General features: G+C 43.3%; 2 protein-coding genes across 3 annotated transcripts; both read right to left on the minus strand.

Moving 5' to 3' along the window:
• Positions 1-1,107: 1,107 nt before the first annotated feature.
• On the minus strand, positions 1,108-2,810 carry LOC138131292 (DNA primase large subunit-like). The gene is made up of 3 exons (XM_069048215.1): positions 2,002-2,810; positions 1,428-1,947; positions 1,108-1,373 (listed from the first exon to the last, which is right to left on the minus strand). The coding sequence occupies exons 1-3, from the start codon at positions 2,713-2,715 to the stop codon at positions 1,204-1,206; spliced, it is 1,404 nt and encodes a 467-aa protein (XP_068904316.1). The 5' UTR covers positions 2,716-2,810; the 3' UTR covers positions 1,108-1,203.
• Positions 2,811-4,292: 1,482 nt separating this feature from the next.
• Positions 4,293-22,781, minus strand: LOC138130441 (hydrocephalus-inducing protein homolog). 2 transcript variants are annotated; one of them, XM_069046915.1, is made up of 52 exons: positions 22,580-22,781; positions 22,332-22,526; positions 22,090-22,288; positions 21,379-22,034; positions 21,090-21,327; positions 20,837-21,041; positions 20,516-20,789; positions 20,057-20,469; positions 19,829-20,012; positions 19,421-19,776; positions 19,100-19,371; positions 18,821-19,050; positions 18,574-18,768; positions 17,079-18,523; positions 16,658-17,029; positions 16,388-16,615; positions 16,272-16,342; positions 16,071-16,217; positions 15,830-16,015; positions 14,899-15,771; positions 14,529-14,852; positions 13,991-14,481; positions 13,814-13,943; positions 13,453-13,762; positions 12,889-13,399; positions 12,660-12,835; positions 12,216-12,619; positions 11,878-12,166; positions 11,531-11,831; positions 11,240-11,476; positions 10,878-11,190; positions 10,683-10,825; positions 10,310-10,627; positions 9,923-10,261; positions 9,696-9,870; positions 9,214-9,646; positions 8,714-9,163; positions 8,065-8,260; positions 7,788-8,012; positions 7,571-7,740; positions 7,123-7,518; positions 6,756-7,070; positions 6,560-6,707; positions 6,344-6,513; positions 6,160-6,295; positions 5,967-6,112; positions 5,781-5,919; positions 5,412-5,726; positions 5,133-5,363; positions 4,868-5,080; positions 4,681-4,811; positions 4,293-4,626 (listed from the first exon to the last, which is right to left on the minus strand). In XM_069046915.1, exons 1-52 carry the CDS (start codon positions 22,670-22,672, stop codon positions 4,308-4,310), a joined length of 15,426 nt encoding a protein of 5,141 aa, XP_068903016.1. In that variant the 5' UTR covers positions 22,673-22,781; the 3' UTR covers positions 4,293-4,307. The 2 variants fall into 2 exon arrangements, with proteins under 2 accessions (XP_068903016.1, XP_068903015.1); XM_069046914.1 differs by having other exon boundaries at positions 19,100-19,377.
• Positions 22,782-23,062: the final 281 nt, after the last annotated feature.

Below are 23,062 nucleotides of genomic sequence, written 5' to 3' on the forward strand. Positions count from 1 at the left end.
AATTCGTTTTTGAACAACTTTCCTGTTATGTACAACAAAATTTTAAATTCACACGTTTCTTGATAATAAAATTATTCCAAAACAGTATATTGTTATACGAGTTGCACAAGACAGTCTAAAGAAAGGAACTTGACAACATGTCTTGTGAAACAAGTGTATCATGATATTTTTTCTATTTCGGCTTCATTAATTTTATTTTTAACATATAAAATAATTATCTAGTGATTTTTATTTTAATGGAATTGGGTTGGTATTGATGAAGAAATGTTATTTCCTTGAAAATTAAATTTCAAATTGTCTCCCCCTTAATAGTTTATTTTGATCCAAAACATGGATTCAGATTCAAATGACATCACATTTAACACTGACATTTACTATCAATACCAACCCCATTTCAGTAATCACTAGAAACGATGCCATAAAATTGAACTGTGTGCAACTGTTTTCAGTGTTACAAAATTCTTATTGTGACATCGAAATAAAAAAGTGTATATTACACGACCTGCTGTAATATAATAATAACCGGCCTGTTCAAAATTGTAGTGATCCCCGTAGAGCGTTAGTGTAGGAGCGCTTTTTGGGGATATTATTCATCTTAAGTTTTTGTCACCGAGACTTTTTCATATTTTGAATTTGAAGTCAAAAAACTCTTTGTTTTTTGATATTAAATTCGTGAATCTCTTCCCTATTGTTCACATAATTCAATACATTTCGACTTTTTAAAGAATTCATTATTTTAATATCAAAACTTCTTAATATAAAAATCCACGAGGAAATCAATTTTTTAACGCAAGAAATGTATGAGCAGAATATAACAAAATTATCGAGGACCCAGTACATTATTATTGCCGAAGTTTTCTAATCTTTAGCTCTGTTTAAAACTGAATTGAATTTCTTAAATTGAAAATTTTGATTTCCCGTGCTGTCGTCATGATCGTGTTTTCCGATGACAGCCGAACATATTTCCAAATTAAAATTTTGCTTTGGGGTAATTTTACAGCATCTTTAAAATAAGTTTTTGCGTAGTTACGGCACATATAAAACTTGTATCGAGTTTTGTGAGTAAAAAGTTTGTGAAAAAATTATAACAAGGAGGAAAATCAAAGGTAAACGAGAAAATATTTTTATTTTAAAACCTACAACCAAATACGAAATTTTTAAGACAACGTGACCCTTAAACATAAAACAACAGTTCCAACAAGATTATTTCTTGCTTTCTGACGCCTCCTTTTCTATGTTCATGCTCTCCTCGAAGTACTGGTTGGGGTGGTTAATTCCATTGGTGGGCGCCTTTCCACGACTAAATTCAAAATATTTGCCGCAAGCCACTTGGTAATGACCGTTAGTCACAAGTTCTTTGATCTCATTTGCATCTAAAACACAATGAATTACTTCCCCTGCCCAAAAATTCACCCTCCCAGACTGACTTTCATTGCTGATTCCATATTCCAACATTTTTTGCTTAATAACAGGGGGGTCCCAGTGTTTAAACGGACACCCGTGGTGCTCCCCAGGCCCCACGTTGCTCATAATAATTTTAATGCAACTGTATGGAGAATAGTTGAGCATCCGCCCCACTTTCCCGTATGAATGTTTAATGTTGTAGGCGTGATTCTTTTCAAATTGGTTCGAGTCCATTTTTTTTGTGAATTCTTCCCGCCAAAACCGCATCGCATCCTCGTACAACAAGCCGATTCCCTTGAGGAAGAGGCCGTAGCTGAGGCGGCATTGGTGTTTGAGGTGGTGATCAGCTCTCAAAACTTCGTGCATGTGCCTCATACACAAAGGAAAATGTCGTTTTGAATAGGCGTCTATGTTTGCAGGATCGAGACTTTCGTGATCGTCGCGGACAGTGTAGTAGTTGTTGCCTGTGTGTAAATTGTGAAGGTTTGACAATAAGGGGTTGATTCTGTCGTCGTCAAATAGTGGCAAGCGGCGATTGTATACCTTGAACATTTTATTAATAAATTTTTTTTAAATTATAATGTATTTTTTACCTACATTAAGACCCTCGCTCAAACTTGCCCTAAATCTGGACAGAACGCACACAACCAGCTCACTTGCTGGAATGTAGGCCAGTCCCTGCTTCAAAAACACCTTCCTGTTCCTAACCAGAGAACATACTTCCGTGAAAGGTATTTTATAAAATTCGGTCGTTTCAAAAATACTCAGCCCCGCCGTGGAAGACGTTAGCTCTTCCCTGAGCGACGACTTTTCGTCTTCTGAGATAGGAGTATATAAAAAATTATTGTTTTGTAAAAAATTCTTTATACTGTCGCGACTCTGCGCGATGAAACGTAATCTGAACCATTCGAGCTCTCTGCTTAAGAACCAACGTCTCAAGTCTTCGGAGCGGCAGTAGGCCAACCTTAAGATGAAGTGAGAAATGTGGTCAGCCCTCCGCGCCTGATAATCCAAGTCGCTGTTGGTGCAAGCGCCGCTGAGCTGTCTCGAGTATTTTTTCAGCCCGGCTTTGGTTAAATCCTCTTTAATACACGCTTTCCAGTCGTCGCTGTAGAGTTTGTGGCCTTTCAAAGCGGCCTGTTCGAGTATTCTGAATAACTGGAGGCGCTCAAGCGCGATATCTTCAAATTCGCTTAATGAAATGACGTTACCGGGGGGCTCCGCGTACATGGTTAAGTCGTGCGGGTACAAGTCATTCAAGCTGTCACTAAGTATAGTTTTTTTGACTCTGCGGTGCGCCGTAAAATCCATATTTTTTTATTTAGATTTTGATTGTTTAGAACAGAACTTTTACGAACTCAACATAACCTTACAATTTCGACACACACAGTTTCCCGCCAAATCTACGAATGACATGTCAGTTTAATTTAAACCAAGGTCTAGTGGAAATTATTTGTGGACACCGGTTTCATAATCTTCTATATAACAATATCGGTCACGTGATTTTCCAAATTATAATGAGGGTATTCACGAGTTGAGAAAATACCTCCTAAAAACGATTTCGTAAAATTTTGTAAAATTACGATTGGCTGGCCACGATACGAAGCATTCGTATTTTTTTTGCATATCGTAATGAAAAAGTGCCACTTTTTTACACGCAAAATCGTAGTGAAAGTAGCCCTTTTTTACACGAAAAATCGTAGTGAAAGTAGTACTTTTTTGCATCATTTTATTCTATCTCCTTGGAGATGATTGTCAAAGCATACCTATTTTTTTTTTTGTAATTTTTCAAAAATCCATTTAGACCAAATTTCTCAACTTTTTTCGATATGCAAAAAAATAGTGTGTACAACACGTTATGAAAGTCTCTTTTTTCACTAAACTTATTTACTTGATTAACTCGGGCTACGCCCTCGTTAATCAATCTGCAAATTCATGAAAATACATATAGTCGTTTTCAACGACATCCGTGCTGTCAGTGTCATTTTTAATATGTTGGTGCAGATTGTACATACAAATTCATAACCAGGATTCAGAGTATAAGCAAATCCTAGTTAAAAAAATGTCAAACAAGAAACTGAGGTTATGGTAAAAGAAAATTGCTATTTCGTCAAAGATCAACAACAAATAATAAAATTCAGTCTTCAACATGGTATAAAACATGGTTAAACTAGGTCATCCTCGGAATTCAAATCAGACTACATGTTTTCTTTGATTTGTTTGAAATTATAGAAAATAATTTGAATTTGTCAATTTGCCGCGTCAAGCTAAATTGCCAAATTAGGAAATTGAAAATTACTAAAGTGAAACAGCAAGTAATGCCAACATACTGTCATAGTGACAGCACGGATGTCATTGAAAACGACTATCTTATAAAATGTACGCCAATGTGAAGTAACCTCTAGGAAATATGCTTTCTACGATCGTGCAAAAAGTGAGTGTCCACTGCATTGTTTTTAGTGGAAAAAGTGCCTCTTAATTTCACTAGTGCAATAAAGTCTTTATTGCACGCATCTGTCAACAGTCTGTCTACGATCGTGCAAAAAGTGAGTGTTTATTGCATTTTTCACACACGACGCATAGGACTGAACTGTTGTTTATCGTTGTTTTTTCTGTTTTTTTTTTTTTGTTCGATCGTAGAAAATTGTTATTTATTTAACGAGTTCATGTGTAAATTGGGCTTTTTTTGGTATGAGTGGGCCAAAAATGTTGTATGCAACACGTGCAAAAAGTGTTATTGCACTTGACGTGTTGTCCCACTTGCCTGCGGCTCTTGGGACAATTTTCACGTGGCGTGCAATAATCATTCACTTTTTGCACTTGTTGCATAAGTAACTATTAAAACAAGGAGACCGCAAAGTAGAAAATTGTCAATAAAAACGCAAATCTAATTTTTTAACCATTTATTCTACACTTTCTTTGAGATAGTACACCCAAGATATCGACGGATCTTTGCAAGAAATAATCAGCTTTCCAGTTATGGGATACTTCACCTCGCTTTTATTTCGTTGTGTAAGTAAACTGACTTGAGCCTTGAAAATCTTCTTGGATCCTATGTTTTCACTCTTTTGCTTAATTTTAAAGTCACTTGGCTCGACCCTAAAATCAAACGCTTTCTCCTCGGAAAACGGATTTTTAAAATTAACAGTGACGGGGGTCGAAAATTTCACCGAGAAAGGTCCTTGTGGTTTCGGCGTAAGGCTTTCTCCAATCAGAGGGTACCTAATTGTAAAGTCAGTTAAGACAAAATGATTGCGGTTTGACTTAAATATTTACACAAAATCTCCCAGCGCCGTCGATTTCAAAACCAGTTGACTCTGAAATTTCCCGACTTGATTCGGTTCAAAATTAACGGAGAGACTGTTTTCGGCTACAATTTTTTCCGAAGAAAAAATCGGATCGCCAAACTGTAAACGTAACAGTTTTAATTTTAATCACTTCATTTTAAAAATAAAACACTTACTTCGAAATGAGCGTCCTTGGTTGCCGCCACTTCAATTTTTTGAGTGACCGTTTGTCCCAAAAAGGCTTTGAAGCAGGTGGCAGGTTCGGGTACTGGTGCGTGGGCTGTCAAAATTAAGCTGTAACAGAACGTGCCCAATTCTTTGCAAGTTGCTTCGAACACTTTGGTGTCTTTTTCTGCCCGCAAGGGTTTGTACGTGAGTTCCAGATAATACTGCAAGAAAAAAATCAAAACCAAATCGACAACACGCGAGAAATTCCGGTACCACCGAGTGAGGTTCCAACGTCACTATTTTCTCAAACACCAGAGCGTCTTTGGCGCAAGACATGTGGTACTCAACCGGTACATTAACAGGATTTTCTAGTTTGATCAACTTGGTCACTGGAATTCGAGCACAAGTTGAGAACTCGATCGAGTCCAAGTGCTTGTTCGGCAACACTTTCAGAGAGACTTCATAGAATAAGTACTCCATGGTGGCCTTGTTGGTAAAAGTCACCTGAAAACATCTAACTATGATTTTTTTCTTTACTCTTTGCCAACAAACCTTCAGTTCTAACGGTCCTTCGTTGATGGGAGTGATCGTCCAGTTGTAGATCCTCGAACTCTTTGGTGGTACCTCAATTAGCGCGTTACCCCCAACCAAAAACAAGTTTTTAGGAGAAACGTGACCGTTCACAGATGTCGATACGTGAAATTGTTGTTTTACTTGCAACCAGTTCATCACTGGCAAGTTTTCTACGTGTTGCACTTTACACAGGATTTCTCGAGTGATGTGTCCAGCAGGACTAGGAGCACTTGCAACTCCTTTCAGAACGTACGACACAATCAGACCGTCAGGTGTAGGCAAAGACAGTACCGCCTGAAAACGCATTTTGTACAATTCACCAAGAGCAAAAAAACAATCACTGGTTACGCTATGTTCTTGAAGTCTCATCGGAGCGTATATAATTTCGCAATCGCCTTCTTTTTTCTCTTCGATTCGAATGATCTCCGGGATTTTAAAACTGCTGTCACCAGAAATGTACGGTACTATTTCCCAAAGAGTGTTAGTCCTGAAAAATATGATTACAAGAGTGAAAAGTACACTCGAAAGTGGTACGGATTAGAGATGGTGATGTTCTTCTGTTCGTATTCCCTCACTGGACAGGCGAAATTAATTGTACCCTTGGGAGGAGGCAACGTGATGCAAGAGCCGGACACGATGAGCTCCAGTTGTTTGTCGACGTTTGCAATGTGACAGAGAAGCTGCAAGAGAGTGATGAGATCTAGTCGCAACGGTGTAAAATAAATACTTTCGATTTGATCCAACACTTGACAGCTTTGGGTTTGAAGAAGACGTCGAAGATCAGTTGAGTTCCCGGAAGGATGTACCCTTTGGTAGGTGTGATGGAGAAATTTTCTTCTTTCTTGTTCAAAAGCCACTTGAACCTGAAACTGTCTCTGCAGACTTCGTCGATCTGTACAAATCTGTATTACCGTAATGGTATGTCGCCGGTGTTTCTCAGGACAACGTTCATTTTACGTTCAAAGTTGACGACGACGTTACCAAATGTCAGGTGTGTTCTGTCCAAAGAGAACTCCGGAGCTATAGCGCTTCCTTTAACCATACAAAACGCGTCGACGTAGTTCTGTGTCCGGTAGAAAATCTACAAAACGGTTTTCAGAACGTTATGACGAAATTGAAAGTTTTACTTTTTCGACGAAAGGATCGACCCGTTCTTGTGGTTTAAAGGTTATGGTGAATTCGGTAGTTTTCTGGGGACCCACTCTTACGCTAGTTTCTGGAGTTATCGTCATGAAGTCGATGCCTCGTTTTGGTACTTTGGTTTCAACCGGCGCCCTAAATACACGAATCAATCGGCGTCGTACAATGACTGAAGAAACTTACGTCTCTTGCTTCTTCTTGGATTTCTTCCCTTTGCTCTTCTTGCTCCCTTTGCTACTCTTCTTACTGCTTTTCTTCGAACGTTTACTACTTTTCTTGCTGCTCTTCTTAGACCGCTTGCTTCCTTTCTTCGTCCCTTTGCTACCCTTCTTCGTCCCTTTACTACTCTTTTTACTTCCCTTTCCGCTCTTCTTACCAGATTTTTTCTTTTTCTTCTTCGAGGACTTGGAACTTTTACTCGATTTGCTTTTCTTCCCTTTCTTCTTCCGTTTCTTGCTGCCTTTACTCCCCTTCTTCTTTTTCTTTTTATCTTTAGGCCTTAAAAATATTTCAATTTTTCGATCTTACTCTCAACTACAATTCTACACACGTTTTTGGTTCTTCTTTGGGAATTTCGAGACTCTCTTCCGGCGTTTCCTTCGTAGGTCTTTGGGGCAGTCTCTCCCAAAAGTTGAACAGAATGTTGACAGCGCATTCGCTCTCGTTCAAGACACGGACCGTTTTGACTCGCGTTTTGCCCACCATGACCGCCCCCAGATCGACGAATTTGTCAGTTTGGTCCACAAATGCCAGTTTGAGGGGCACAGCTTTGCCCAAAATGTTCACGTGCGTTTTTTTACCATCCACGTAGAGTGGAAGCTCCAAATTGTGTTGTCCTATGATGAGCGGGTGGAAATAAATCGTGATGTTTTGGTGGCCGTGGGGACCCACTTCGCCCGACTGAAAATCTGTAGACATGTGGCTTTCATGTTTACCCTTCTCGACTCTGCAATTTATCACAATTACTTTGGCATTCTTTCAAAGATTAGTACAATTACGTCAACGGCCAAACGTTCAAATTGGAGAACTTGAGGACCGTTTTATAAAATTTGGACCTAGATCTTTGTACCAAGCACGGCCCAAAATCGTATTCAGAAAATGACAACTTGAATGGAGGCTTTTCAGCACTTCCACTCAACTGAAGAGGGTACGTGGGTCCAAATGGGATCTAGAAAAAGATTTCAGACACTCGACAGTTTGCAATTATCGTTATACCTTCAAATACATTTTATGAGGTTGTAATTGGCTCTTTATCAGAGGTATCACGATCATTTTTGTGTGTAAGGTCTCTCCTGCTTGTAAAATATCTTCACTCGTATCAACTATGATGTCAAACATTCCCGAAATTTTGTCCACGTACATGGTCCAGAACCATTCGAATGCCGTTTTGCCAATATTAACTATGGTGAAAGGTACTTCGTACTTTTGGTGTGGAACCATCTACAATCAAATCCTGAACAATGTTGATTCCAATTCAGATTCAACACGTTACCGCTCCCATCCTCAAAATGTTGATTCTATTGGTGACAAGTTGAACTTCTTTGCCACTCTGATCGATGTAAGAAACCGCAGCTTCTACTTCGTAACAGTTGCAAGTGACGCTGAGCTCTAGAGGAGCTTTGATTTTTTCCACAAAACATTTAAGATCAAAATTAGCCGAACCTTTATTTTTGGGATTGTAGAAGATTCTAAATGCGAGAAAAATGACATTTATTTTTTGACCTACAATTTTTTTTAATTATTTTTAGTCTTCTACGTTGTCAAACAACCTCGTAGGTAAAATTTCGGCACATTTTAAAAATACACCCTGTATATCATATTTTATAAAACGTACACCAATGCGGTTTCCTTGTTTTAAAGCATATTTCCTATAGGTTACTTCGCTTTGGCGTACATTTTATAAAACATGATATACAGGGTGTATTTTTAAAATGTGCCGAAATTTTACCTACTAGGTTGTAGGACAACGTAGAAGACTAAAAGCAATTTAAAAAAATTGTAACTCAAAAAATATTTATTTTTTGACATAGAATATTTTATATATTTTTTCCGAGTTCTACATGAAGCCAGTAGCTCGTGGTTAAAATATCTGTACAACTTTCAATAACACCCTGTATACTATTTTTTGAACCAACACTGACCTAATGGGCGTGCTCTCGTGTGGATCTAAAAATCCGCTGGTAGGCTGCATGCTGAGGCCGTGTGACAGCATCGAAAGTTTCCCAAATTTGAAACTATATTTCTCGTTTTCGTCGTTCTTAAGCAGCACCTGTCTAACCACATTAATTCCTATCACTGTTGGTGGTAGATCTAAGTGACTTTGGTCGAAGTAGATCTTCGGCTCTCGTGCAACACCGACTAGGAGAAAAGTTTCCTGAATGTTGTGGACGGGTATGGTGAAGTAATAAAACTCCTCGAAGACGCCGCAGTCTTGGGGTATGAAACTGAACACGATCTCTACCGTTTTCCCTTTGGCTACCACCCCATTGGGAGTGTGACAGTGGTAGCACGAGAGATGGGGGTTGACGATGTGTGCTGGTTGCCAGTTGAAGAAAAACGCCTCTTTGGTCGGATTTTTCAAGAGGAATTTGCTACAATCGAAAATTAGTCAGTCCCAAACGACCGAAGAAGAAGGTCTCACCGGGTGCAAATCACTCCAAGCCCAACCGATTCAAATTCAATCACTTTCGTGTTTTCGTCCAAGAGGTCATTACAGATCTTCTTCCCTCTTCGCCTCTTCTCGACGTAGTCGCTGGGATCCAGTTCGAAGCAATACACCGGAAGAATGCTTCTCGCTTTCACTTCGATCTCGATCTCGCCAAGTTGAGGCGACTTGTTCTCGATATTGCTCTTCAGTTGGATTTTATAATCGAAGACGTCCACCGGCGCGAAGGTTACCGTGAACGTTTCGGTCGAGTCCGGAGGAATAGACGTTTTTTCCGGCGATATCGAGAACGGTAACGAATGGAATTCGCTCCAAGAGTCGGCACTTCTGTTCGACTCCAAACTCTCGCAACTGAACAAAGTCGAACTGGAGGCGGGACGCGGAGGGGCAGATTCGTACAAGAAGTGTTCTGCAAAACTACAACTCTTGAATGATTCCACAAACGAAATCTAACAAACCCTTTCCGCAAAGAGGAGTTGCTCCACGTTTGATGTCTGGAAGAAATTTCTGAGTCAACACGTCGATACTTCTGCTCGAGTTGATTCTTCTGGGTAGGTCTTGCATCGCGATGGTCCAGCTCAGTTTCAGCGCCACCTTGCCAGCATTCTCCACTTCGAAGGTGGCGGATTGTTTCTATAATTGAAAACACGAGGAGTCGGCAAGGCTTTAGATGAAGGTTTGTTACGTTCATGAGGAAGGTGTCGGGAATTTGCAGCTCGCGAGTGTCACAGTTGTAGCTGCCGTAGTCCGCGACAATGGTAATAAAGAGGGCGATATTCTGATTGGAATTGGGCACCACGATGATTTGTGGTTCCGGATTTTCTTCGATTTTCTTCGTGTTCATGGCATTGTCGTCGACAGTTTGGGCGGAAGCGATGGTGCGACTGCTCGAAACCTCGCTCTTGATCTCGCTCTCGGCAATCTCTGGACACCAAACGACGAGGTGTTGTCTGTCGTCCCAAGAGAGCAGACCGGGTTGCGGCTCCACGTACTCAATCTTGTAAATTTTGCACTCGATTTTCGTCTGGAATCAAATTTGGACGTGACCTGGCTCGTCACTCGACGCACTCACCTCGTTGAGGTCCACTTCGTATCTCGACAGGAACACCGCGAGGACCTGCTTGGCGGTTTGGGGTCGAATGTGACCCACCGCGGGTGTGAAAATCACCTCCGTGAAGGACGGAAACTCGAATTTGTAAGTGCTGACGTCCGAATTGTTCCGAATCGTGAAACATAGCTTTTGCAACGTGTTCAAACAAACGTGGCCGAAATCTAAAGAGTAGGCGAGAACCGGGACGGTGTTGATGGATGCGACAGAAAAACTCCTGGCGTAAGGCTGCAACCCTTCGAAGATGACGTCCATGTAGTAGCCCTCGCAGAAAACGTGAATCTGCAACGACACGAACAGTCGTAGGTCTAGAACTCTAGAGTTTGGAAGATAATACCGTTTTGGTCTCGAAGGGGTTGTTGACGGTGTGGACCTTCACTTCGGGCTTCCAGGTGCCAATATGGGAGGGCTCGAATTGTAGGAAGAATCTGGCCGTTTGATCTCGCTCCAGATTGACCAAGTTTGTGTGCTTCATCGGTACTGAAAGTCTCGGATAAAACCTGTTTTGAAGATTTTTAAAGCAAGTACTAACCGGTCGCCTCCCAGAGGTTCAACAGCGGGAGGGTGTCTTCTTTCGGCATCAGACTGAACTGATTCAAGTCATCGAAGCACACTTCCACGATCACTTTGCACGGTATGACGCCGACATTTTTAAAAGCGACGTCGTGAGTGGCACAATTCCCGATCAGAGTTGGAAAGAATTTGAGAGAGATGAAGCCGGTTTCGTCCGGTTCTGGGTCGAGGAGGGCGATTTCTGGCACGCAAGCCTCACCGACCACTTCCACCACCAGTCTGTCCACGGTGTGGAAACCTTTGCATTCAAAAATTAGCATCGAGCGGTGCTCCTGCAACAAATTTGTCAAGATCGTTTCAAAATCGGGAGACAATTCGCACATCGAGAGAGTCAGGAGTGAAGATGATCATCACGTTTTCAGTTTGGTACGGATCGATGCTGAAGGCGTCAGGAGACAAAGAAAACACGTGGCTGGTGTTGGTGAATCTTCCGGTGACGTGAGCCGGAACGTGCCCCACGTTCTGAATCCTGATTCGAGTGGTTTCGGTCGTGTTGACCGGGACTTTGTTGAAGAAGAGTTTCATTTCAGATTTGGCGAAGATGACCGGAGATTCGATCTGAGAATTGCGATGATGAGATTGGGACGTGGAAGGTGTGGCGGGTGAGCTTACGTCGCTCGAGAGCAGATAGTCGTCCATTTTGTCCACCACGTATTGCTCTCGGAATATGTTGCTGATGTCGTCGAAGTTGACTTTGGGTTCGCAAGCTATCACGTGGACCTTCAACAGTTTGCCGTGGCGGTCGCCGTAGGAAGGCTCGCTCACCGTCACCAGGATGGTCTCCTCGTACTCTCTGGCTTCCGTCGGCTTCGACTTGACCTCGATTATCGCCTCTTCGTTGGGATCCACCACGCCAGTCGATGAGGTCAAAGAGAATATTCCAAACTTCAGAGTCGTAGGTTTAGGCTTCTTCCTAATTTGAACGATTAAAATTTGAATCGATCCAACACAGCACTTACTTCTTCTTCTCGCTGCTTTTGCTAGATTTCGACTTCTTACTAGACTTGGACTTCTTCGATTTCTTCGATTTTTTACTACCCTTGGACTTTTTGCTCCCTTTCGACTTCTTACTCCCTTTCGATTTTTTAGACTTCGAACTCTTCGATGTTTTCGAACTCTTCGTCTTCTTCGAACTCTTCGTACTCTTCGATCTTTTCGAACTCTTCGACTTGCTCTTCGAACTCTTCGATTTGCTCTTCGAACTCTTCGACCGACTCTTCGACCTGCTCTTCTTCTTGCCCTTCTTACCTAAAACAACTCAACGCTTTTCCCACATTTTTTCCCACCTTCAACTCACCCTTCCTCTTCTTCTTCTTTTCCTTCTCCTTTTCGTGATAATTTTTTATGACATAATTGAAATCAAACTTTCCCTTGTTAAAAATTTGAAACGTGTGCATTCGCTCAGAACCGACTGTCTGATATCCGAAATAGATTTCTGGATATGGGCACATTTCAAATTTCGAAAGGAAAACTCTTGCTGAAATGTAAATGTCCACAGATTTAAGCAGAATCTGGTGAAAAGGGTCGATCAGGAAACATCTGAACACGGGAAGCTTGTCCAGAATCATCACTCTGGTGGGGGTAAACGTGATCGCTGCCTCGAATTTGATATGGGACACGAGCTTACCCTCCAAGGGGCGAATTTGGAAGTATTTTCTTTGCATCTGTACTTCCTTGTTTTCTTCAATAATCTCAGAAAATCTAGACACGAATTAAAATCTCTGTTCCATCTCTTACTTACCGACACAGAATCTCGTATCGTCCTTTGTTCATTATTTTGAAGAAAATTTTATGCGACTTTGCTCCTTTGATGTCTCCATAGTTTAAATAATTTTCATAACTGAATTCAAGAGCAGTTGTTTCTGCTGACACCATCACATCCGTGCAGTAAACCAAACGGTTTAAGTTGTCATAAATCTGAAACGCTTTCCACATCACTTCAAATTTTTTGAAAGTCATTCCAACAATACATTCACTTGGAAAGTGGAAGAACGGACTTGCATTTCCTTCGCCGTGAATTCTACAGTGGACGTTTGGAACGAAAACGGCGGAATCTTCCCGCTGAAGTTCAAAATCTTGAAGTTCTCCAAAACTTCGTCGCAATTCACAAAGTACCACGTCACCTCGATTGGTGTCGAATTAGTTATCACCACTTCTTTGCTCAAGGAAATTTCCAACGTAACTCTCTCGAAGAGAACGTGTTTCGGGTTAACATCTATCGCGATCGCGACCCCGTAGCAGCTCATTTTGATCCGATCAATCTTCGGATTGTTTTTGATCGAGATCACCAACCAGTCTTCGTAAATTTTTTCTTCCAAAGGAGACGCCACCATCGTCAATTCTTGTCTGCATTTCGGCTCGATGACGTGAGAATCAGGACGGAATTGGAAGGCAGGGCAGTCGGACTCGATGGAAAAAGCGACTTCGCAAGTGATTCGGCTTATGTTGTTGAGGAAGAAACAACTTACTGCTTCGAAAGTACTGAAAACAACAACAAATCAGAAGAATTTCTCCGAAGTGGTAAAGATACAGACGTGTTGGTTTCGGTGTTGGGGAGCAGAATGCCACCAAATTCGAAAGTGTTTGTGTTTTCCACAAAAACGCAGTGGTCGTATTTGGTTTTTTCGATCCTGTACTCGACAACTTTCCTGAAGAGGAAGTAGGGGTCGGTGTCGATCCTGGGAATGTCGCAAGCTGCGACGCACGTGATGGTAAACTTAACTGGCCACCCTATCACCCCGATTTCGAAGTGATGTTTGTAGTTTCCACAAGTTTTCGGAAGGAAACTGATTTTGTACTTAATTATTTCTCCTGGCTGCAGGAGGCCTCGATAAGTGAAAGACTCTAAAAGTGCAGACAATTAAAACTCTTTCCAGTTTGAAAACTTTTCCGCACCCTTCACTTCGGTCCCACCCAGAGTGTTACTGCTCACTATGCTCTTAATCTTGCTGCTTCTTTTCCTCCTCGTCGTCATGCTCAACCTGGAACCCAATCTTTTGGTCTCGCTGTCGGTAAGCGCGTTTCCCTGCAACATCACTAAATAGAATTGTCCCACTTCTACCCAAAACCTACCAAAATGTCGGTTTTTTCCACGTAGTCTGTGATGCAAAACACTTCGGTTTTTTTAAACGTTCTGGTTTTCGGTTTCGACAAGACGGATTGCAGCAGAGGCGACTCCACGTTTTCGTATTTGAGTTGTTGTTCGTGGGAGGTTTCCGAATCTACGGTAGATTTTAACAGAGCGGGTATGAAGTCGTCGAAGTTTATGTGAAGAACTCTGTTGATCAGCCAACAAGGGATCCCGATATCCGAAGGCTTACTGCTGGCGGAATCCATAAGTACTGAAGCGTTTGTGGTGGAAGTGAAGGGGCTTTTCGTTGAGCCCTTTGTGCTCTTTTTGGACTTCTTTTTCTTTGGACTTTTCTTTTCTGTTTTGGTGAAAGGTTTTACCAGGAAGCCGTTGTTCTTGTCCCAAAATTCCAAAGTGTGTAATATTTCCAGTAGCGTGTTTTCGAAAGTTTCTAGAGTAGCTTTGACTTCTGCCTGTTCTTTTGTGAGCTTCCCTGTAGAATCACAACTGAAGCAACGTTAACACAATCGATCGACTTACTTTTTTTCCTCCCCTTGGACGACTTTCGAGACGACTTCTTCGAGCTGCGGGACTTTTTCGATTTTTTCGACTTCTTCGATTTCTTAGATTTTTTACTCTTCTTGGACTTCTTCGACTTTTTGCTTTTCTTCGACGACCGCTTGCTCTTCTTCGAAGTTTTACTTTTTTTAGAATCTTTCTCTTTGGATTTCTTTGATTTCTTCGACTTGCCCGAACTTTTACTAGACCCTTTCTTCTTTTTCCCCTTTTCTTTTTTTCCCTTCTTCCCAGAACTCTTGCTCGACTCTCTGCTTTTCTTTTTCTTCTTACCTACTTTTTCTTCCACTGCGCCGACTGATTAAACGGCACGCAAACAAAACACTCCACTTACCTTTCTCCTCAACCACGCCTTCTTTGGCCCTTTTCTTTTCCAATTCGCGCTGCAACTTTCGCTGCTGAATCAGAGCCTTTCTCAGAAGAATTTCTTCTTTCCGCTTCTTGATGTAATCCTTGTAAATATCCGGATGGTCCTCTTTCAGTTTTTCAAACTCTTCAGCGTCCATCTCGTCAATGCCCTGCGAAATTTCGGTGACAATTTGCACCATGTCTTCTTTCCGCTTTTGCTCTTTCTCATCCTCCAATTCCATGTATTCATTGAACGTACAAGAGAAAATCAAAAAGTAGACTGCGTCAACATTCTTCGCCATTTGCAGGACACACTGGAAGGCTACCATCATTTTTCGCAAAAAATTGCTATTCAAGCTTTCTAAGATTAGTCCTTGCGGAAAGCTCTGCACACTCTCTTCCAAAACTTCGCAGAGAAGCTGTGGCGAAATATTTATCAACGTGTCAGTCACGTGCTTCTTGCTTTTTTTGCTGCCGCTCTTCGATGATGATTTGGAACTTTTGGATTTCTTCGATTTTTTAGATTTCTTCGATTTACGGCTACTCTTAGACGACTTCTTGCTGCTCTTCTTGCTGCTCTTTTTACTCTTTTTACTACCACTCTTCGTCTTGGTGCTCTTGGTACTCTTTTTCTCGCTCTTTGCCTTGGAACTTTTCCCGCTTTTTTTGCCGCTCTTTGTTTTACTGCTCTTGCCCGACTTTTTGCTACTCTTCTTCGATTTTTTGCTGCTTTTCGAGCTCTTCCCAGAACCTTTCTTTTTCTTCTTGCCCGATTTAGGTCTTTTCTGTTTCGGTTTCTTCTTCTTCTTTCGACCTTCCAGTAGTATATGTACTTTTTTCAAAATGACGTCAAACATATCTAATCCACAAAATAAAATTCAAAAAAAAATCATACACCCATCAAAGCGTCTCAGTACCTTCCGCGGGAGAACTTTCCATTTCGTCTTCTTCCGCAACATCATTAAAAGCTTCATTAATAATGTTATTGATTACTTCAGCAGCAGGCGAAGAATTCCGCACAAGACACTCAATAATCAATCGATCGATCGAGTACACAGGCATATTCAAAGCTTTTCCAGTTTCATAAGCTGCTCTTACATAATCTACCAAAAAGATTTTACTTTACCAAATTCAATTTCAACCAAAACCTTTCATTACTAGCAAGAGGAGCTCCATGAAATACCATCAACACCCCCTTCGCGGGAGGATCTGCGTAGAGTTTTTGGGTATCTGCATGCAATTTCGTTTTTGCCCTCTCAGTCACTCTACTCTGACTGCCGTGTTTTATCTTCCTGATAATATAATCTAAAAAAAAATGTTTTATCACCTCACCCGATACACTAGTCAACAAAAACAAACTTGTAACAATTGCATCCTTGTCTTCATAACTTTTTCCAAACAAATCTGTCTTGGTGGAAAATGGTGAGTCCCTAAACAAGATTATTATTTTCAATTTATGAGCGTTGTAGTTTTACCATTGCTGCGACGATTTGCTTCTTCTTCTTGTGGAAGAACTCGGAGTGGTGTCCGCCGATCTTTTCCTTTCTGCAAATTTCGTCTCCATCTCCCGGAGCAAATTATCATAGTACTCTTGGAACATTGGAGGCAAGTTTTCTCCTGGGGCTCTATACGGAAAATAAACTTTGTGGATGCCGTTGTCTAGGATGTAGGTGCGCACCAGCGCCTCCTCCTGGAAAATTTTTCTACGAAACGAATACCCCACGGTCGCTTAGTTGGCCACTCACGGGTCAAAATCCGGGAAGAAGAATTCTACCGGGAACTTGGAGGCGTTCCGAATCGTCACGTACTTCTCGTTGTCGGTGGAATAGGGAATGTTCGGGTCAAAAACGATTTTCTCTTCGCTTAGCTCTAAAAACGGTTCCATGCCGATACCCTTCAGCTGGATCACGGTTTCTCTGATATTTCCGTCGACCGTGATGGTCAAATCGGCGTTCAAGAAGTCGTCGTATTGCGGTTCGAAGTAGACTCGCAAGTAGAACTTCTCACCAGGTTCTATCGACCCCTCCTCCTTCAAAATGAAAAAGGAGGATCGCAGTTTAGACTTGGCCTTCAAGGACTCGTCGATCGCTGCCCTCCAGTTGCTCGTGAGATACCCGCTGGGACAGTTGAGATTAGTTAAGTAGACTTAAGTCGAGACTGTATTACTTGTTGATTATGTTTATCGACTTTCTGAGACAGTCGCCGCACCGAATCGACCCAAAATCCACTTCCAGTTGGCGCACTTCGACGATAGGAGTCGCCACCAGCGCCTCCAGTTGCAGGGGAATCCTGGGACCGTTCCTGACGTCCATGAAGATAAATTCCGTCACTTTGGTGTTGAGTTCTGGGAACTTGTCCACTAGGGGAAAAAACGAGAGGTGTATCTCGCTGACTTGGTTCAGTTCCATGATCTGCCGCACGAAGTGGCTGTCAAAACCGTTTCGGTTGAAGGTGGCGGTCGATTCGGTCCTCACCACGGTCTTCCCGGGTCCGTAGTTCAAGTACGTGAGGTTGTAGCGCGTCTTGGTGTTGATTTTGACGCAACCTAGGTCGAACACGTACGGACTGACCACGAAATTAGGTATCGGCCAAAGCTTCTCCCCGGAAGCCAACTTGTTCAAGAGGTTGGCGTCGTTGAGTTGGTACTTGGCCCAAACCCTCTCCGTGGACAGATCGATTTCCATGGTACAAGGAAAAGCATCTTCGAACGAGATGACAACCCAGTCGTCATCTTCCAAGATGCGCCTGTCGGTATCCGCGAAGTAGTCGTGGGGGCAGGCGCACGCGGGAATCTCCGTCCCCAGCTCGGCGATCGCCGAGTACGTCACGTACGGATCCATCTCGTTCAGTTCCGGCCGCGGCAGGGAGAAGTAGATCTGGGGGTATACTCCAAAACCCCACACTGTTATGGTAGTGGGGTCCAGGTATTCGACTTCTACGTTGAAAGTTGTCTCGAAGCGGCCTACAGCTCCAGGGAAGCATTTTAGAGTGAGGGGGAAGGTTTCCCCCGGCGCGACTTCATCCGTAGATGGTTCCACACTCAACCAACCAGAGGGCAGCACAGCTTCCGACACCTCAAACCTGAACTTGCCTTCGCCGTCGTTCACTATCACAGCCTCGTTGTCGCCGACTTCGTAGAAGTAGATCTTGCCATAGTCTACGTATTGGTCTTTTATGCAATAAGAGAGTTCTCGACATTTGCCCGTGAGGGTGACGGCTTCGTTTGCCCCACCTACGATGTGACAATAGACAGTCGCAGTCACTTCGGTGTTGGCTTGAGGCCTAAAACGGAAATAAGTGATGTTGTACTCGTCAGGCTCGAGACAGCCTTCGTGAGGGATGATGCTGAAGATCTGCGCAAACTTGTTGTCGGTGGTGGTGTGGGGCAAGAAACGGACAAACTCTTTATCATCTTCATCGTCCTCGATCGTTTCGAGGAGAGAGGTGAGCATTTCTCGAATTTTCTCCTCGATGAGACAGTTGTCTTCGCTGATGACCTCAGCGATTTCCTCGTATTCAGTCTCAAGCGGTTTTTCTTCGCTTTTCTCTTCTTCCGTCGAACTGGAGTCTTCGTTCAGTTGCAATATGGAGATCTGTGGACTCGACGGAATCTAAAATTGGTCCGACTGAAGACCCAGATTTGCCCAGACACCTGACATACCACAGCATCTTCGAATTTTGTTTCCACAATGTCGTCAACCCAGAGCCACTTGTAGATCACCGGTAGAGGGCTGATGTTGTGGAGGACAACTGGGCGGTAAGTGGAAGACCCTAATGGGACGCACCCGAAATCGACATTCCGTGGTTCTATAGAGAGGGTGGGGTAGTTGGTCACACCCCGAACGGGGATGGAATCCTACAAGACCCTCACTCAAAACTGTCACCAAGACGATGAGTTGTCAACTTACAACTTTGGGGTGGTCTCTGTAGTTGACGTAGAAGTGTTCGCTGTAGCTGACGCAGCGCTTCTGGTGCGGGGGCGGATGGAACTCCACGAAGACCGTCCTGAAGGACAGATTGTTCAATTTGAGGTACATATGACCAACCGCTTTGTCATCCATGACCATGTAGAACGGTGGTTGTATCACCAGGTCAATTTCCAAAGACAACCCTGACTCATTTCGGATTTTGATCTTATCTACAACAAGAACTGTAACCGAGAGAATTCGTGGTCCTTCGCGCCGCACCTCTCAAAAACGCGAACACCTCGTCGGAAGACACGTCCAGTCTAAAATTCAACTCGGACTTGCTGAGCTCCACGTGAGGGTCGACAAACTTCGCGATCACCTCAAAGGAGAAAATGATGTGTCGCAGATGCGACTTCTCCATGACGGCGTGACAATAGAAGTGTTCGCCAACGTATCCTTGTTCCCTTCTGGACCCCGTGATTTTAATTTCCACCGATTCGTTCGTCATCAGATGGAAATAATTCGGGTTTATCTTGAAACACGAGCTGAAACTGTTCCTGAGATTACGCTCGATTCCTGAACGAGGTACTGGGTACTGACTTCGCGGACGAACTGGCACTGTCCCTGGCGATCTTAAAATTGTCGCTTCTGGAAAACCACAGCTTGTGCCATCGAGAGCCCTCGTTCAGCAACCGCACCGGAAACGAGAACTTCTTGTGGGTCAAGAGCGGACCCAGGTCCAGTTTCGGCTCGAGTTTGGGGAAGCAGTTGATGCTGGTGCCTTCCCCGAAGGCGGTCAGAGCGACGACGACTTCTTGTCCGTCGACCACGCGAGCCAGCAGGTTCTGACTGTACTTGCCGGGATCTTTCAAGTAAACCGAAACCTCCACGGTCGTCTTGACGCTAGGAGGGACCTCCTTCTCCTCCTCCTTGACGCTAAAGTTGCTGCGCTTCTTCTAAAAATAGGCAACAAGTGATTGTGGATTTCATAATCGTGTGGAGTCGTACAAAAGAGAATTCAATTGTTGCGGGGATTGGGGTGTCATTTATCACTTCCAGTTCTTTGGTGACGGTGTTGAGCAACGTGACAGTTCCGAAATTGAGACTCGGAGGGACGAAACACACAGAAGGTCCTTGGCCGTTGCAGATCACTTGACACAACATTTGCGGACCTCTTCCGAACACGTTGAAACTAACAGGCAGATTAGTTGTTCTTTTGCAACCCCCAACACTTACTATAGCGGGACCTCCTGCAACCCCAACATTGGAGTCTCAATGGTTAAGGGAATCTCGACTTCCCCCAAAGGTGGGATGTAATTCGTCGGCACCGTGACCGTCACCACCAACCCTTCATCCTTCTGAAAACAGACAGTATCCCCTTCGGAGTAGATCACGTTGATCCCGTCGACCTCCAAGGGCATGAACGTGAAATGCCCAGGTAGGTCGCTGTTGTTCTTCAGAACGATCTTCCTGTCGTAGACGTAGTTGATGAAGCAGAACTTTATGTCGACCTTCGAGGGTGTGCACACGACGTCGGCCACTTGGCAGTCGTACTTGATCGGTACCGAAATGCAGTAGTTCTTCGAGCCCCACATGTGCACCACCAGCTTGGTCTCGTTCTCGCGGCTCAGATTCGGCATCAAAGTCAACTGGAAATTTCCCTTTGACTCGGATCACCACGGTTCGCCGTCTTACCGTCCCCAGCACCGTCGACTCTTCGTCAACGACTCCGTTGTCAGGATAGAAACTGAACTCCCGGGGACACGGAGGAAAGTTGACTCCTTGCAAGTAGGTCTCGCAGTCGATCGCCGGCTGGAAGCCGTCGTCGCTCACTTCGATGTGGTACTGGATGGGCACCGGCGTTTTGTTGAACAGAATGATTTCCTTGCGGTACTCGTAACCCAGAGCGACCACCCCAAAGTTGACCATCTCGATCTCCAGACTCAACAGCGGAGCGATCACGTTACCTCTAAAAAATTCTTTCAGAGCGGGTCGAGCGCCCCACGACATTTTTACGTCATGATGAAGTGGAGGATCTCGAGGGACTCGTTCACCACGAACTCTACTTTCTCTATGAATTTTCCTTCTTCGCCTGGAGTGAACGATATCACGAAGGCGGCGTAGTGGTCGGGTCCGATGTAGAGAGTCTCAGGGTCGGAATCTATCCTACCCCCAAACTCCAGTTCTTTGTTTATTATGGAGATGGACCCAGGAATGTGACCTTGATTTTTTTTTGTAAAACAAGACAGTCCAAAAGATCTGGTTTTACCTGTGTTGGCAACAATGATTTCGTAGTCGTGTACCGAACGAAGAAAAATGTTGTTGGCGTCGAGGTGGGCAACGTTGAGCTTGAATTCAGGCCCCCGACCGGTTCCTTGCAGCTTCAAAACTATCCTTTCTTCTTTTCCCGCGATCTCCAGATAGGCGTAAGTCTCGTAAGTTTCGCATCTCTTCGGGGTGAAGATTACGGTGAATTCCAGAAGACCATTCATACCCATTTGGCCATTCTACAGACAGGATTTTACAAATTGGTACAACTAACAACTTATTTGTCCCACCAGAGGAATGATCGAGAAGCCCGAAGACCTGAAAAAGAACTCTTCGTTCGCCTCCACTTCCTCAACTTCATCGGTGTATATTCTTCGGTAGACCAACGCGTGTACGTCATCATCTACCAGATGCATTCTTTTCAAAGGAACACACTTGTGAGTCTCGTTCGCTCGAACTTCTTCAAAGATCTCTTTCAGTTGCGCTTTCCTCTTCTCCTCTAGATGCATGTTTTGGTACGTTTTCCATTTGAATTTTCCTATACCGATCGCGTGGTATTCCACTGTTAGAGGGACTTGGCGTTGCAGACCGATAAAAGTGTCTTCGAAGCTTATAGAGTCGGTGCTTAAGGAAATAGTCGAAGGTACAGAATGACACTCGACCAGGACTTTCAGTCTGACGTCGTCGTCGAATTTTATTATCAAAGCGCTTCTCTCTGTGCCTTCAGTTTTCGTTTTTAGTGTCACTTTGAGGAAGATCTTCTCGTTGGGAGCTAGAATTGCTTTGGTTGGACAAACACTGCAAGGCTCAGTCGTGATCACGCTGAAAGCTCCCGCTGCCGAGCTGTGATTCTGCAAAATGATGTTCTTCTCAGAAGGCATGAGAATGGGGACGTCTGGCATAGCAATGACGTCTGGGAAGTCGATGAGAGGTCGGGGGCGAAAAGCTACAGCCAAGATATTAAACACCAATGAGGTTCTATCGCTGTTGGAATAGTTTACCATAAATTGGAATCGTGAATTGTTCGTCTTCCGTGATGAAAGTGATTTGGTGATGATAGTCTTTGATCTCATCTCCATTGAACGAAACAATGAGTTGATACGTCATCCCTGGAGCCACTTTGGTCCAGACGACCTTAGCAGGGTACAACAACCGGAAGTGCAGCGACGCCTCGAAAAGCACTCTGATGCATCTACAAGACTGCAACGGAGTTACGTGATTGTAACAAAACTTCAGTACTTGCTTGTTCTTTGTTTTGGAGAGTCAGAGTGGCGTTGTGCCACTTTCCGAGAGTGAAGTTTTGGAAAATGATGATGTCGGGGGTGGCCAGAAAGGGGCTGGGGTCTGGGAGGAGCCTGTTTTTGCGGATCTTGCAAAGGGTGTCGATGCGTTCCTCGAGGGTCATCTTCATCGTGTTGAAGTAGTCGGAGGGAATAAACTGGAACGGGAGAGTGTAGATGAGTTGCAAGTTTTACCCGGAAGTCGGCGTACTGGTTCTTCTTCGTCTGGCATGTTCAATACGTTGTGTAGAATTTGTATAAATTGCTGATTGTTATGGGGCTCACAAATAAGGTGGGACTCCATCTTTTTTGTGTTTTATTATTAAAAAATTAAATAAATGTGCACTTTGGTCTTGTCAAGTGCAGAGAATATTGTCAAAAACAAATGAATTGTTTGTGACGACGGTGCGTCGTCAAGGGAAATTTTTGATTCGCAGCCTCCACGATAGTATTGGGTGATTCAAAATGATTGTGGGTAAGTATGGCAACTATGTACGAAAATTTATGTGGCAACTGTGTGGGTAGGATAGAATTGACATTTCTTTGACAGTTCATAGTCGCGCAATTTTGAAAATTGTCAAATCAATGTGCAGTGGTATAAAAAAATCAAATGCACGCTTATGAAATGTCATACAAATGGCAACTCTGTTTGGAAGAAATTGCGGAAAAAATGATAATTAAAAAAAATGTTTAT

The sequence above is a fragment of the Tenebrio molitor genome, chromosome 5, assembly GCF_963966145.1.
Source record: "Tenebrio molitor chromosome 5, icTenMoli1.1, whole genome shotgun sequence".
Lineage (NCBI taxonomy): Eukaryota > Metazoa > Arthropoda > Insecta > Coleoptera > Tenebrionidae > Tenebrio > Tenebrio molitor.